The sequence below is a fragment of the Stigmatopora nigra genome, chromosome 15, assembly GCF_051989575.1.
Source record: "Stigmatopora nigra isolate UIUO_SnigA chromosome 15, RoL_Snig_1.1, whole genome shotgun sequence".
Lineage (NCBI taxonomy): Eukaryota > Metazoa > Chordata > Actinopteri > Syngnathiformes > Syngnathidae > Stigmatopora > Stigmatopora nigra.
In genome coordinates, this window is record NC_135522.1 from 10577112 (window position 1) to 10593786 (window position 16675).

General features: G+C 37.0%; 1 protein-coding gene across 2 annotated transcripts in view; it reads right to left on the reverse strand.

The window, feature by feature from the left end:
* The window catches only part of grin2aa (glutamate receptor, ionotropic, N-methyl D-aspartate 2A, a), a 119831-nt gene that overhangs the window by 18786 nt on the left and 84370 nt on the right, over positions 1-16675 (reverse strand). For both annotated transcript variants that reach the window (XM_077734907.1, XM_077734906.1), the window contains exons 5-6: positions 10992-11106; positions 2211-2413 (exon numbers count right to left, since the gene is read on the reverse strand). In XM_077734907.1, coding sequence (XP_077591033.1) covers positions 2211-2413; positions 10992-11106 — 318 coding nt within the window. The remainder of the gene's footprint in view (positions 1-2210; positions 2414-10991; positions 11107-16675) is intronic.

Genomic DNA, 16675 nt, shown 5'->3' on the forward strand with positions numbered 1-16675 from the left:
GGTGCATGTGATGTTATGGAGGCTCTTTGTGAAGTTGCAAGGCCAACTTGATATAGAACCACTAAGGGCCTCAGGGGTCTCCAGGGAGGGCAGAGTAGCGTTGTGTATGTAGGTTGTTCTTAATCACAAATTCAATCATCCAGGCCCAGCCTGGATGAGTGAATTTGTGATTAAGCATGCATGAATGGTCCTCTACCCTTCTGATCCCATCCCGACAACACCCCTTCTTACTGTGTACTTCCCTGCATCATCCCCTCTTTCTGCAAATGGGCACTGCAGATGCCTCACTGGGAATTGCGGTACAGGAGGCAGAAATCCACTGTGCAAGTGGACATGTGGCAAAAGCAAGCGTATATTGACTCTGTGTCTTTTGCTCCTTGGAGATGCATTATCCTCCGCCCTACTTCACAGTGACTCTGGATGAAAATCTCCCTCGGCCGCTTCCTTGGGACTCTATTACAACTCAATCAGCTATGTTTGTGTGTGTGAATGTGCACATTCATCTATGTAGTTCTATTTGCCCACTTTATATACACATGATCGGTTTAACCACTTCATTATTACGTCACTGGACGTCCAATCCGTCGCCTCAGTTTTGTTTTTTGAAAGTTTATTTAGCATATTTAAACAATATTTCAAAAGATAAGTAACAGTAAGCAAAAAAGATAGTAATTAAATAAGATAAAAACCAAAAGAAATAAATTGAAAAAGAGTGCGAAAAAGTAAAACATATACTCCCACCCTTTGTCCTTAAGTGAATCACATATCAGCTTCCCTCCTTACACGGAAACGTACACTTATAGCCAAAAACATGTATTTTTTAACACGTGCACTCCCACGTCAAGCTTTTGACATCTCCTGCAGTGTGCCTACTGTCTTAGAAAACAGGAGTGTTGAAAATGGAGTCCAATCCGTCCAAGATTCTGGCCTCCCACAGGAGTGTTTCATTTTTCAATATTAATACTGGGTTTTAAATATTATTTCCCTTCATTATGCAATACAAAAATCCACACTATTTCCTTTCAGTAGTGTCACCTCACATACTAAGTAATAAAAACCGGGGTTCTCTGATGTCACAATGTCTCTTTAGATTGTATTTATTTAGTGGTGTGGAGTTGGACCCAAATCTAACCTTTAATAAAATAAATCTGTTAGAAAAAAATATATATACCGTATTTTCATGACTATAAAGCGCACTTAAAAGTCTTAAATTTTCTCCAAAATAGACAGTGCGCCTTATATATGGAAAAAACAGAAAACCAAAAACGAAAAACCACCACTGTTGGATATTAAAAAAACAAAAACGCCTGAACTGAAACAATACTGTTAAATATGCAGATGCCATCTTAGTTTACAAAATCTTCCATCATATAGCTCCTCCCCCACTGCAAGATTTTATACAAAAAAATCCAAAACATCAACAATGGCTGGCTCTAGGGGTGACTGTGTAGTGAGTGATTCATACCTGCAAGTCAATAGCAATGACCGTATTTTCATGACTATAAGGCGCACTTAAGTCTTAAATGTTCTCCAAAATAGACAGTGCGCCTTATAATACAGTGCGCCTTATAATACAGTGCGCCTTATAATACAGTGCACCTTATAATACAGTGCGCCTTATATATAGAAAAAATATCATTCATTGAGGGTGCGCCTTATAATGCGGTGTGCCTTATTGTCGTGAAAATACGGTATATGTCATTATTATGTTTTTACAATGACTACCGTACTTCCTTTGTCCTTCCTTCCAAAGGGTTAAACGTATTTGTAGTGAACACAGTCCCTGAATTTGCACAACAATGGTCAGAGATCCTGCACGTGTGTATGTGCCATGGGCAAGAACTAATAGTGCCGTGCCCTCAATGAAAAGCCAGTGTGTGCTGCTTATCCTTATTCTCGCACAAGTAGCCTTCAAGAAAGAGTGTAGCAGGACAATATATGAGTGGTATATCGAAAATGTAAAAAGTGAAAGTATAAATGGCTGAGTTCTGTAGTAGGTTTTCTTTTTAACGGATAAAGCGGGGATTACACGGAGTGTCATTCTAGTGCATAAACTATGCTTTTCTCATTACTCTCAGGTAAGGCCAATGGCAAAATAGGATGGCCTTTTTGTCTGCATGCCGCTTATCAAATCATTTATTTGCTGGGGTTATTAAACTGGGACAAGGACACATAAATGTAAAGAATTGGGTAGAAAAGGTCATACATACTCTTTGATATGTTTCCTGCAGGGCACAGAGTTCCTCATGCAGGTACCAGTCAGCCTCTCGACATCTTCCACAATGACAAATGGCTTCTCTTCTAACGTGACGATGGACAAGTGGTTGTCGTCCATCTCAGCATCACCAAAGGAGTTGAAGCGTGGCCAAACTGGATACTTCAGTGTCAAGCTGCCATTGTCCAGTTTCCCCATCTGTGGGGATGAAGGAGTGTAGGATACAGGCAGGATTACCAGTCATGGATGATCTGTGCTGAAACCTTTTGGATTGTGATAGATAGTCGATCCCATTCCATTTCGATGAGGTTGAAGTTTAGGTTAAAAATAAAATACAAACATAATGACGTCACTTAGTTTTATCAATTAGGCATCTGTGGCGGTGCATCAGGAGTACCTTAAATAAATTATATGAAGAAGAAATGCTAGAATGACAAATAGTGGGATGCTGACTTCCCCAAACAATCACAATCTTAGTGTCTTATTGACAAATTAATAAAATTGCCAACAAAAACGCTCATATAGTCTTGGGACTATGACAAATCCCGCCAACTATTTTTTTGCCAATTCTTGGAACCTGTTGTTACAGGTGCTCCAACCAAACATTCACAAAAAAAGCTCATGCTGCAAATTGGTTTCATCTAAATACTGTTTTCTGAGCAAAACGTATGCATACTAATATGTATAGCATAATCCTTAAGCTGTAAAACATAGACGCACTGCCTATTTGTATCTCTGCCGTATAGTATGACACGAGTGTGACAGCATAATTATACAGTATGTCAATAATTCAAAATGTTTTCAGGGCAGCAAGGTCATAAATTCCCTCATGAATGCTTTTTTTTGCACCCACCCATGTCTTCATACGAAATGTGTGTCCACATTGGATGTTTGCTTATATATTTGTCAACCTGACATGGAGGATACTGCACAAAGCAAGAAAAGCCATTTTTTTAACGCTACAGCAGTCAGAAAAAGGCAAACATACTCCTATTTAAAACCTATTTCATAAACATGTTCTTTTTCAAGGCAGTTTTTGAGCATGCCTGATATTTCTTTTCATGGAAAGGCTTACATTCAGATAGTAACTTTAGCTTGATTATTGCATAGCAACATTTTTTTTCTTCAAAGTGGTCCAGTTGAACAAAAGAAGATTAAAATACTTTTATTTTTGAGGCGAGCAGGCTGACTCATGAAAAAAATAAGATTGTTCCCGTGAGTGAGCACTCAAACAGTGTATTGCAAATAAGCACTAACAATGTTATTAAGGCTCCCTTCCATGTCATATGAAGGAAGTGAAATTAGCATTTTAATTGTTTTGCTTTCGTAGTGTTCTATCATCTGACTGGGATTAGAGACGCCTCAGTCAGCTGCCATATTTACCTAGGTGATTCATTTTGTGAGCTTGAGTGTGTCTCTGTGTTGGCTCATTTTAGACATTACTGCACACTGGGGTGGCATGCAATCCCTTTCTATTACGTCACCTCTCTCCAAAGAAAGCTGTATTTGTCTTAACCTCTCCCCACAACTCTTCTGCACTATCATGTGTACATCCATTTCAGTGTGTTTTAAACATACATAGTAACTCTAATATAAAATTATATATGATTAATTAAAGAATGAATAGATGAAAAATACTATGTGACTCTTTTAGAACAAAGATATGAGACCAACTCAGCCTTGACAAATGTAACAACAAAGAAGCAAAAAGTTTACATTGTGCAACACTAGATTTTTAGAATGTTAGGAAAAATAAAATTCATAATGGGAATTACTATCTCTCTAACCTGTGAACTTACCATAATGATTCTAATGCAACTCTAAATGTTAAAATCAAACAAATGTTATGGTTGCTACTTTTTATTTGGCCTAGGTTCACTTTAAAAATACCAAATACCACATTGTGAAGACCTTAATACGTTAAAACCTATTGGGGTTTAAACTCAGAGATGCAAATGATTGCATTTAGATGCTACGAAGCAACAGAATTAAGCAACTCATCTGTACTCTTGTTCTCTATTTTCTGCTTCTTCTTTCTAATTAAAGAAAGAGAGGTTATAAATTAATACCCAGGGATAACTGTGTGTGTGTGTGTGATGGGGGTGAGGGTTCTCTCAATCGACCGTTCACAGCAGAATGCTGAATCTCCACAGGCTCGATATTACACATGCATATAGTGCTTGGAAAGCCGAATGGTGTGACAAAGAGGTCAATAGGAGGTAATGCAGTATGATAACTTCGTGTAATATCACACCCACACAAATTCTGAAGGCGGCAGTGATGTGTTGAAGATTGGCTTCACAACAATTGTCATTTGTTCATTTCCTCTCCTTCTCCAGGATTTTCCCTTCTCTTTTGCTTTTGTGCTTTGTTTGACCTTTACAAAAGCAATCCCAATCAAACACATCTCTTCTGAACATGAGAGAGAACATTACAGACAACAAGTGATCGGGGGGCTTTTCATAGTGCGCCTTCTGTGAGTCGTCGTCTCACTGGGAGAGTTATAGCAGTGGCAATTTGCATTATGGGAGAATGAGTCCCTAATAGCATGGGGGAAAGCATTCAGTCATAAAATAATATCTGTCACTTCTGTCAGGCAAAATTATGTCGAGAAAATAGAGATTGCGGTTCCTCTCCTATACTTGTGCACTGTGCATGCGCATGTGCATGTGTGAACGTGAGAGTTATAGGAAGCTCCATGGAGGAAGCACGTGCAATGCACGATATGGTACAAAAATATATATATACAGTGCCATGAAAAAGTTTTTGCTTCCTTCCTCATTTCTGTGTTTTTTTTTTGCATAATTATCACACACACAGGTTTCAGACCATCAAATTAATTCTTGAATGACCAGAGAAATTCGAAGAAAAGAGAAAATGCAGTTTCTAAATGATGAATTTATTTACCAAGACCTAAAAATTACAAACTGGTCTGGCCCTCTGTGAAGAAGTAATTCCCCCCCTTTGTTAAATCACAAAATTACTGTGACTATTCACAATTGTAGGAAAATGAGTTCAATTTCACAGGGCACATCCACACCTGATAACCACCATATGTGTAGAATCAAGAAAACCCTTAAAAAGAATGTGTGAAACAAAGTGAAATAGGCTACAAGATTAGAGCATCATGCCACAATCCAAAGAAATTCAAAAAGAAATGCGAAAAAAGGGATGGACATTCGTCAGTTTAGAAAAGCTTACAAAGCAATTTCCAAGGCTTTGGAGCTCCAACAAACCTCTGTCAGAGCCATTAACAACAAAAAGAGAGAACTGGGAACAGTGGCAAACCTTCAACAAAGTGGTCGGCCAGCTAAAATTACTCCAAGAGTGTGACACCTCATCCAGGAGGTCACAAACGAACCTAGAAAACAAGAACTGCTAGCCTTGCTGGTCTCAGTTAAGGCCAGTGTTCATAACTCTACTATATGGAAAACACTGGCCATGGCATCCATGGCAGAGTTCCAAGGTGAAAACCATTGCTGTCCAAAAAGAATATAAAGGCTCATCTTACGTTTGCCAAAAAACATCTTGATGATCCTCCGCACTTTCGGAAGAACATTTCGTGGAATGATGAGTCAAAACTTGAACTTTTTGGAAGATGTGCCACCTTTTACATTTGGCGAAAAGATGGCACGGCATTCCATCAAAATAACGATATGCCAACAGAGTTGCTGAAATTGATGGAATAATGAATTTTGCTTTCTACCAGGAAATTTTGAAAAAGTTTTTGCACTAAAACGTCAGTGCTCTTGGCGCATGCACCATGACAACGATCTTAAGCAAACCAGCTGGTCCACCTCTGAATGGCTAAAAGAAATTAAGTTAAGGTTTGGAAGTGACCAAGTCAAACTCTGGATTTAAATCCTATTGAAATGCTGTGGTGTGATCTGAAACGGGCTGTTCATGCTAGAAAATCCTCTAATATTGCAGAATTGAAGCAATTCTGCACAGAAGAATGAGTCAGAGTTCCTTTAAAGCATTGTGAAAGACTCATCACAAATTTTAGTAAATGCTTGATTTCAGTTATTGCTGCCAAAGGTGGCACAACTCTTTAGTGGCTTGAGGGGGCAATTAGTTTTTCACAGAGTGGCAGAAAAGACAGTCATTTTTTTCTGCCTTGGTAAATAAAATCATCAATTAGAAACTGCATTTTCTATTTCCTCGGGGTATCTCTGTGTCAAACTCAAATTGGTTTGATGATGTGAAACCTTTGCATGTGTAAAATTTGCAAAAAAAAACACGAAATCAGGAAGGGCGCAAATACTTTTTCACTGTATATATAAAAATATGGGATCTATTATGATCTGATACGATATACAACATTTTTAATTGTTATTATGTAGCAAATGTGGAATTGTGACTATGCAAGGGTTTCCTTTTTGTTATGTGCTATGTGGAGTTTTCATGTTCTCCAAACACGTTTGAAATAAACATGTATTTAGGTAAAAACCCTTAATGATTTCAACTGCTTGGATATGTGAATCTTGTTTTTTTTTTTGCATAGGCACAGAGGCGTGAGTGAGTTTACAAACACAAATCCCATGCTGTCTGAAATAATTATTTTGCAAACTGGCTGTGCTGCAGCAGTTCTTTAAGTAATTTACACTTTTACTCAGCAGGAATGAAACATTATGTCCTGGTTTTAATCAGTAAATACATTTTGTTTTTTTACAATGACAATATAAGTTAAATGCATTCATTCATTAATTTTCTGAACCGCTTTATCCTCTCTAGTGTTGTAGAGAGATCTCAGCTGACTTTGGGCCAAAGGGGACATCCTGAATCAGTAGCCAGCCGTTCGCAGGGCACGAGCAGACGGATAACCATTCACACACACTCACACCTAGGGACAATTTAGAGTGTCAAATCAGACTACCATGCATGTCTTTGGAATGTGGGAGGAAACCGGAGTATCCAGAGAAAACCCACGCAGACCCCGGAAGAACATGCAAACTACACACAGGTGGACTGACCTGGATTTGAACCAAGGACTCAAGACCAGTGAGGCCGACCTGCTAACCACTCAAGTCTCTGGGCTGCCTATGTTAGATACATTAAACAATAAAATATCGACCCTCCCCAAATTAGAGCATTTTAACTCTTGCAGGATTTTTTTAATCCCCTTAATTAATTACGAAGACTTCAAGTGCTTAAAAATGTTCATACATGAATACTGAGAACAAAACTTTGTTTATACTTGTCACCTTTTCACACATTTTCCCTATCCTTCCCATTCGTCCTCTACCACTTACTCATTTTTTCAAAAATTCTTCGACTGCGATTGCCTATTCTCCTGGTCCCCAAGTGTGGACTAATGCAATACTTTTGAAGCGGATAACCATATTTTGTGCCCTCTCTGAATTTCAGTCTCTTTATCATCACATAAAATCATTTTTCTCTACTTTCCACTAAATCCTAGTGGGTCGAATAACTGGCCAGGCAGAGAGCAAGAAGGCAAATGACATTAGCGTCCAATTATGCTCCCTCTTTGAGCCTCCTTGTTTCACTTGCCTCTTTTCTCCAACACACTGGACTGGTGCTGATCAATTTCACAGGCCAGCAACACTCTATCTTCTCACAGACATGAACATAAAATCCTTACTGTGAATGTGTATGAGGCTAGAAGCACTTCAAGATGACACATGAAAAAACAGTCACAAAAACACGGACTTTGTTGATAGCACTAAACTAAAATGAATTCTGTACACATGAAGAACAGGCATAATTTGATCAAAACACAAAAAAAGAAAGTGGAGATGAATGTGTGCATAATCACAAGCAGTGGACCTTTGCACACCCTATAAACTCATTGGCTGCCATTGATGCCACTAGATGTCCAATTTATTTTGAAGGGGAGGGTCCGATGGAACAATGCACAGACTGTCCTTCCACTTTAAAAGAATTGGATGATTATTGTGGTCATGGTAGGCAATGTGTTAAAGCGCAAAACAGCTACAAGCTGTTGAGGGAAAGACAGAACAACGTGACGGGGGGAAGGTGAGGAGTGATAAACTATGTAGAAAAAAAAGTGTGAATAAGAGTGTGATGGATGGAAGCCAAGAACCCGGAAGGAAGAACAGCAAAAAATAGTGAATAAAGGGAAGAAAAGTCAGGAATATATAGTATCGAAATCGAAACAAATGAAGAACATGTGTGCAATGATTAGATTTATAATGCATGGTCCAAAAGACACATTTTCCTATTTTAAGATTCAAACTGAACAAATCAGATTTGGTTATATTGTTAGGGTTGTGAAAAGTATCAAAGTATATCGATAGGAGATTTAGTTGGTATCAATACCCAGTTCCTCATTTTTTTTTCCACGACCATAGGTCATCCAAGTTTTTTTTCTTGGGATAAATTTGATTTTTCCCTACTTTTAATAATAATGGAGGATATCTTTGCTCTCTATAACTCACTGGCTAAATGTCCGATCCAAGTTACGTGGGTGGCTTTGCAGTAAATGACCGAATGCTCAATCACTGCCTCCCAATTCAAATGTATTGGGTGTCTACAAGTGATGATTTTAAGTGTTGAAACCTGTTTTGCAAGGGCCACAAGTTTGGATGTCCATCATCGTCAAAGCCATTGAGCGGGTTCATTAGAAAAAATATATACATTAATGAATTTTGAATTAAATGTTAACTTTCCATTCATGCATTCATTTTCATAGCATTCCTGTCAGGGTCACAGAAAAAAGTGCCTGAACCTTCTCTATATTCATCTCTCTCTCCCTCTCCTCTCTTCAAAATCTGTATAGTGTTAGTACCATTAAACACCTTTTAGTAATATTAAAGCTTTAGTTATGTGTTAATTTGTTAATAGATGGCAAATTTGAAGAAATAAATCATTTTTTTTCCAATCCAATATCCTCTCTTTGGTGTTTAATCAGAGAGTTGAAACAAATTAATTTGTTTATATATATATATATATATATATATATATATATATATATATATATATATATATATATATATATATATATATATATATATATATATATATATATATATATATATATATATATATATATATATATATATATATATATATATATATATATATATATATATATATATATATATATATATATATATATATATATATATATATATATATATATATATATATATATATATATATATATATATATATATATATATATATATATATATATATATATATATATATATATATATATATATATATATATATATATATATATATATATATATATATATATATTATTATTTTTTTATTTTATTTTTTTATTATTATTTTTTTTTCACAGATGCTGACCAGTACTGCATTAAAATGGGTCTGCATTGTGTATTCTTAGAAGTTTCCAACCGTTGGATAAAAAAACAAAACAAAAAGGAGCGCTTGTAGCCCTTCTCACAATAATGATAGACAACCAATTGCGTAGCATGCAATTATTCTCTAATGTGGAATACCAAAGAGTTTTTTATGAGTAGGCATCCCTTTTGAAGTGGGAGGCTGACAGCGAGAGAACGTTAGTCCATTTTCTGGACACTCACTTCAGATGGATTGGTCATCTAGTGCCGTCAATCACAGCAAGAGTCTGAGGGACTAAGCGGGTGTCTGAGTGTCATATAGTACATAATGATATTAGACAACCGGGTTTCTGAATCAAAATTGGGAGGCAAAATGGTATCAAGCAAACACTAGTAGTTATGTATTATGTGACAATGGAAATGTAGCTCTAAAGAGAATTAGAAGAAACAAAATAGAAAGAAGACAAACAAAAATGTTAGGTGGGTTATTACCTGGAAAGAAGGTACAGAAGGCAGGGAAAATGGACACCAAAAGGAAGAGGAAAAAAAATCAATGTAAAAAAATAGAGCCAATAAGTATAGGACGTGAAAAAGAGGGGATGGGAGTATTGATATTTGGTACATAGACAACATCAAGAACTGAAGCGATGAGGAGGCAATGAGGGGAAAATAAGTGGATGATGCGGGTGAACAATATGTGATTACTTTGAAGAAAAGAAGTGGAACATTAGAAGCTGTCAAGTTATTTTAAAACCATGGAACCATCATTAGTCCCCATCAAAATTCTCCCTTAGATATGATGTCCTGTTTAGCTATACTGTTCTGAAATGTATCCTTTCACCCTCAGCAAGTGAGCTATTAAATATAAGGCATTTAATGCAGGCAACAAGGAGTGAGAAGATGGTATTAAGATGCATAGCGGCCATTTAAAGTCCATTGGCGAGAATAGTTAGTGATTTACAGTGGCCATTCATTAGAGAAGCTCACTCCCATTAACTAGTTAAGGAAATCCATGGGGTTGATGGCAAATGAGCTCATTGCTCAGCTAAGGGTCACTAAATAACAGACGTAGCATTGCAATAGTGATGTTTGGCGTTTGTTACGTTTCTTTTCTCCTGCAAAGGAATTCTCTGAGATAACTTGTCAATCAAACAGGGATGCTGAGATGCCTTTTTCCTTGTAGTTTCTGAAGGTGACGATAGTTGATGGTATCTGCTTATACAAGAAACAAACAGTAATGATGAAGAGAAACCATGAAAAGTGAAACATGACGCCCGACACATGCAGAGAACAAATAATTACTGGTGTGCAATGATTAAATATGTCTAAAATATTTTTGCGGATCATTTTAACATAATAATTACAACATGTAAATATAAAGTGTAGCATGTCTGCATTGAAGGAACAGAAACAATGACCCCCCAAAGATCAAACCAAATGAAATAAATTCAATGACAAACATTGGAACACAGAGGTCCTACCTTCTCCCATTCTCTTTCCTTGTTTAGAACAATGACCACCAGCTTAGGATGTTCTTGATATCCATCATCTGTGAAAGACAAGTCTCTGCCTTCCCATGTCACATTCATCATGTACCTAAAAATAAAGTACAGTAGCCCATTTGTTAGTCATTAGCACAGACATCAGATCAATGACTATGTAACATTTTTGACATAAAAACACATTGCAGTCTTCCAACTTAGTGTTGCTAAGAAAATATGTACTAATATGACAATGCATGTGGGCTTGGGTAATCATTATTAATATTTTGAACATCTCATTGCTTTGTCATTAAGTACTAAAAACGCCTTCTGTTGCCTACCCCAATTATTGACGTGGCACCATTGCCATTTTGTTCAAATCGTTAATCATTAACTTTTATGGGTTCAAACCATCATATTATATGAGAACCATAATGCACCAGATTCATGGTGACGAACATGTGGTGGATCCAATTTTCAGTGAGAGAAAAACTCAAATAACTGCATCGATCGCGAAAGACTAGTATTGATTCAACACGGCTATTGGTTTTGTATTGAATTGAATGATAGTTTGATTGCGTAAGAAATGTACCATACATTAGCATATTCATGGAAAGTCTTTTATGTACATTATATGTTGTGTAATAGCCAGTGGGTGTGACAATTTAAGACTACCAACTTTGTTTGACACTGCTTGACTTTACAAAAAAAGGCTGACGGGTTAATACCAATCATTAAAGTGAGATAATCAGTTGAGCTTCGTACAAAATTAATAATATTCTCAACAATGTATTATTATGGTCGGTGAAATGTAGTATAAAGGATTGAAACTTCTCCACAAAGGGGACTGTACCAGGAGTAATAATCTGATACACATTAAGAGTGGCTGCAATGAGTGACCCACATGGCAGGTCACATTAGCTAAGATTGAGGGCAATGGGAAGATATTCTTGGATGTACATAGCCTCCACATTAATCATGGCTGCCCTTCCTGACTTGTGCCCTCTTACTTTGTCTGTTAGTGCTCATGTAAAACAGCAGAGAGAGAGAGGGCTCTTTAACTACGCATGTTTCTATCAAGCACTACCTAGTAGGCTATTGAACCTACAACTTGACTGAAAAGTAGGTGCTTCATGCTGAGTAGGAAATAAATGCATGCCATTATGTATCAACCACCCTGCAGTTTAAATGAATGCATTTGGTGTCAAGTACACAATACTACCTCTCCTTACAAATGCCTCTACATACAAAATATTCAAGTTACGAAAACCTTTGATGAGAAAACCTTTTTACAAGATACCGAAAGCTGTCCAAGTTATGATTCATCATACATATAAAATAAAATATTAATACACTTGTATTCTGTATTTTTTTCTTTTAATTTTCATCCAAAAACCTAACTGGCGACTTCTTCTGTCGATGTAACAGTTAACAGTAATCCCTCGAATATCGTGGATAATCTAGACCAGACATGGGCATGATAATTGAATAATCGAGAAGTATGACCACCCTTATTATTACTATCATGCTACATGAATTTGCGCTTATACAAAAATACAAGTACAAAAGTACAATTATCATGAAGTGCATTTCTCAAATACTAGTTATAAGCATATGAAAAGACTGTACTGTATTTGTTCATTCATTTCAAAAGAGTTGCTGGAGTCTAACCCACTTGACTTCGGGCAAAAGGCAGACTACACCCTACACTGGTTGCCACTCAGCCGTAGGGCACACAGCAGAGAAAAAACGATCATGCACATTCACAATAATATCGCCACCCGTGGGAAACGAGCCCCACTAATCCAGGAGGTCACAAAAGAACCTGGAAAAACATCGAAAGAACTGCAGACCTCGCTGGCCTTATTTAAGGTCAATGTTCATGACTACTATAAGAAAAATACTGGCCAAAAATGGCATCAAAGAGTTTCAAGGGGAAAACCATTTGTTCATTTGAAGCCGGGGCTCAAGAACTGTAAGGCCGACGTGCCTATTTTTTCTCACAGAGAGCCTGACAAACTTGTACTTTTTTCTGCCTCTTTAAATAAAATCATCATTTAGAACTTGCATTTTCTCTTTCCTTTAGTTGTCTCAGTCTCATATGAAAATTTATTGGTCTGGTCTAATTCTTTTTGACTGAATCATAAGCTCTCTGCAGGATCCTTATGTCTCCTTATGTCATTGGTTTCACCTATGCAGAGGCACAACCTTACATTAATTTTTATTGTACAATTTCAATCGTCATAGCTCTTTGTGAGTCTTGATAATTTATTTTTGATTTTTTTAAAAAAAGATTCTACCATTTAGTTAGTGTGCAATAATTTGGGACTTTAATTTCAATACTATACACCTCTTTGTTGGTTTTTTTAAGACACAGACAGTAGGGTAATGGTGCATATACTGCGTGACAACCCTCAAGTAAACGGAATGAAGCTGCTTATAGACCTAAAATGACTCATTAATTAGATTTATAATTGCCTATCATTGTTGTTCATTCATTTCCACAATGCTTAAGCATTAATCAGAACATTACCTTTGTGTTCATTAGCTGGAACCTGGTTATCAAATGAGCAAACAGTGTGGATGGGGCACCCCAACAATTTTTTTTAGGGCAAATGTTGTGAGACAGAAGCAAAGAGAAGAACGGAAACTATGATGAGTGAAGCCTCAACTGAGTTGGGATAAAAATATCCCCAGCGTTAGTGTCCTCCTTTTCTCTACTTTTGAAGAAAAGGGGTTGGGAATGGGAGTGCAGCACTGCGCCAGAGTTAACTGGTATTATGATTGCACTGCAGCAGAGAGGCGTACATATATGTACTGCAAAAGAAAGAGCAATTTCTTATCTTCTTTCCTTATAACAGTGTTCTCTTTTGATAGAATAGCACATATAATTGAACATGTTAAATGATAACATTTACAAACAATAATTAGGTGACACCTGCAATCAGCGAAAATTGCAAAGGGGACCCTGCTGAAGTAGAATAATTTGACAAAAAAGAGACCACAGGTGGCGTGAACTTAGTGTGACAGGAAGTGACTATACAAGGTGAAGAGGAAGGCAATGTAGCAGGTCTCACACCTCCTGCTGTCCATGGTGTTAATGTGTCACCGCGGCTAAGGCTCAGCATCATTTGCCATTATGTAAATGATTTTAAGGACACCAGAGCACATTTGTGAAATGTATTTGGTTTAGATGAAGAATTATTAAAAGAGCTACGTGCTGGGAAAAGCAGTCTTAAATCTATTACAGTGCCCAATCTTATTTTCACATTGTCTTTTTCAAATGTAGGTGTGCAATATGATATGTTTTTTTTTATATTAGCAGGGGTATACCTGTTAATAAAACTGCATTACTTTTTTGGTCTCATTTACTAAAAAATTGCCAGTGAAGGATTAGAAAACTGTTCTTGTTTGATTTATAATCTTCTAAATTAATGCAATGGATGGTGTCATAGTCTCGTTTTCCATAAATCAGCTGCATTTGTGTGTGAGGTGTTTTGTGGAATATCCACTCTCTAAACTTTAATTCAAAATAATCTTTCTGTTTCCCTGTCTCATCTGTTTCAAAGACTCATGGATTTGTCTTTGGTTTACTTAAATTTGGTTTGCTGTGGTGGTCCCTCTCCCCAGGCCACTTCATCTAGCTCTTGTGACAGTATCCTGTACTGGGTCTGCCCTGTGGCCTCCTCCCAGTGAGAGGTGCTCAGAACACCTTACCACGGAGATGCCCAGGATGAATCCTGAACAGATGGCCAAGCCACCTCATCTGGTTTCTGTTGATGAGTGCCACCGCCAATGCCACGACTACAAAGTCAATTATTGAACTATGCTGAGGGTGTCCTGGTGCCCAATGCACATATGAATCCTCTTATGCCAGAGCATAGTAGACAACTGCAGATGTCTAATCACGTGCATGAGGACAAAAAACAGTCAGGACCCACGTGTACCTCGACCCAAAAGTCGAGAAAGGCTACTCTCTCATCTACCAGTGTTAATCTCAATGTGAAGGTACAGAGCCCAAACTGTGTGTTTAGGTAAACTTGGCTACACCAAGTCAGAAATTCTCAACTTCACACACCAGGACAGGCTCCTTCACAACTAGAGTGACATTTTATGTCCTAAGAGCCAGCTTGTGAAGTTAGGGATCGAACGGCCAAGAAACCATCCTTTGGCTACCACTGAACTGTCTATGCACCTGACCTACTCGGCCATTCCAACAAGTGGTACTCGCCATCGAGTCCCACCTCCAGGCCTGGCTCCAGAGATTATTCCCGGTCTCTGCGTCCAGGTGAGGGAAAAAGAAGTGCATAGTTGGGACTCGTCATATGAGATCTTCTTTGTCATTCTGTGTCTGGTCCCTCATCATAGTTTCTAGGATTGTTAGAAAACACCACCCCTCAAAAAATCTCTTCTGTGACGTGATGTATTCATGTTAGAGTGAGAATAGCCCCTCTAGAGGGTTGTTCAAGAACCCAACACTAAGTCCGAATTATTCTTTTAAAGACCCTGCCTTAAGTGAATAAAGTTTTGTGAGAGCATTCCATTCCACTTGTCCATTGCCTGTTTCGCTGCTTTTGGGTCCATCCACGTTCCATGACCGAGCTAATCGTAACAAGGAGAGATGTTTGTAAATGACAGATATAGTCAGGGGCTAGTGCAAATGTGCTATTGAACATTGCCAGCAGGCCTCAGCCTTGGGATCAATGAAGTTTGAATAAAAGTCAATCATGTTTGCTCACAGTTTGTCTCAGGTATGTACAGATAAATACATTTCACTTGGACTTTGGTAACTTAAAATTTCTTTTGTATCCAGGGACAGAATTTTTCTATTGAGGCGTTCTGTAACTTAAATATTTCGTATGTTTCAGACGATCTACAAGAGGAGGGATTTATCATCTTAGAGAGTTGACTTAATGGATAATTTCCAGTGCTACATCAGGTTAATTATTCTTAGACCTGTGTATTGCACACATGACAACACATGAGACATCATCTTGTACAGTATTGAGTCCATTTGGTTTTTTGGTATTTAAATATTATTCAAATCAATACAAAATGTATAATCTGAAACTGATATTATTAAACTGGAAGTCCTTGTAAGTCCATTGCTTCAGGAAAGGGCTAATTCAAAAGATAACAAAAAAAAAATTCCATAGATCATTTCTTAAAACTTTGTAAACCATTCTTTAACTAAATTATCAAAAAAATACATCTAATTTTTATCCAAAAATAATGCACATTGCATTGCTGGGAATATTAAATTAAATATCTATTTATCTATATTATTTTTGGTTTAATCACCCATATAGAAAAATCATGCACCTTTTAGAAACCTAAACATTTTTATGTGTTGTCTTTATACTTTAGTTAGTGAGAAGAATTATATGAATCAGAGTATTTATAATGTGCTCATACACTATTATTTGATCCTGTCAAAAGAAGATAAAGAAGAAGTTTCCTGCTTCAAGGCATTCATAGTGATTCGATTGTTTTTTTCTTTATAGAGTTTATCACAATGCTACATTCCATGTTTACATGCATTAGGTACAACAATTCAATGAACTAAAATGAGGACTGTATTAGCACTTTGCCTTTACAGAATCAATCTAGCAATGTCAATAAAGGGTGCAATGCCTTGTAGGTGTTGGATTAAGCAATATGAAAAAAATGTTTTTGTGGATATC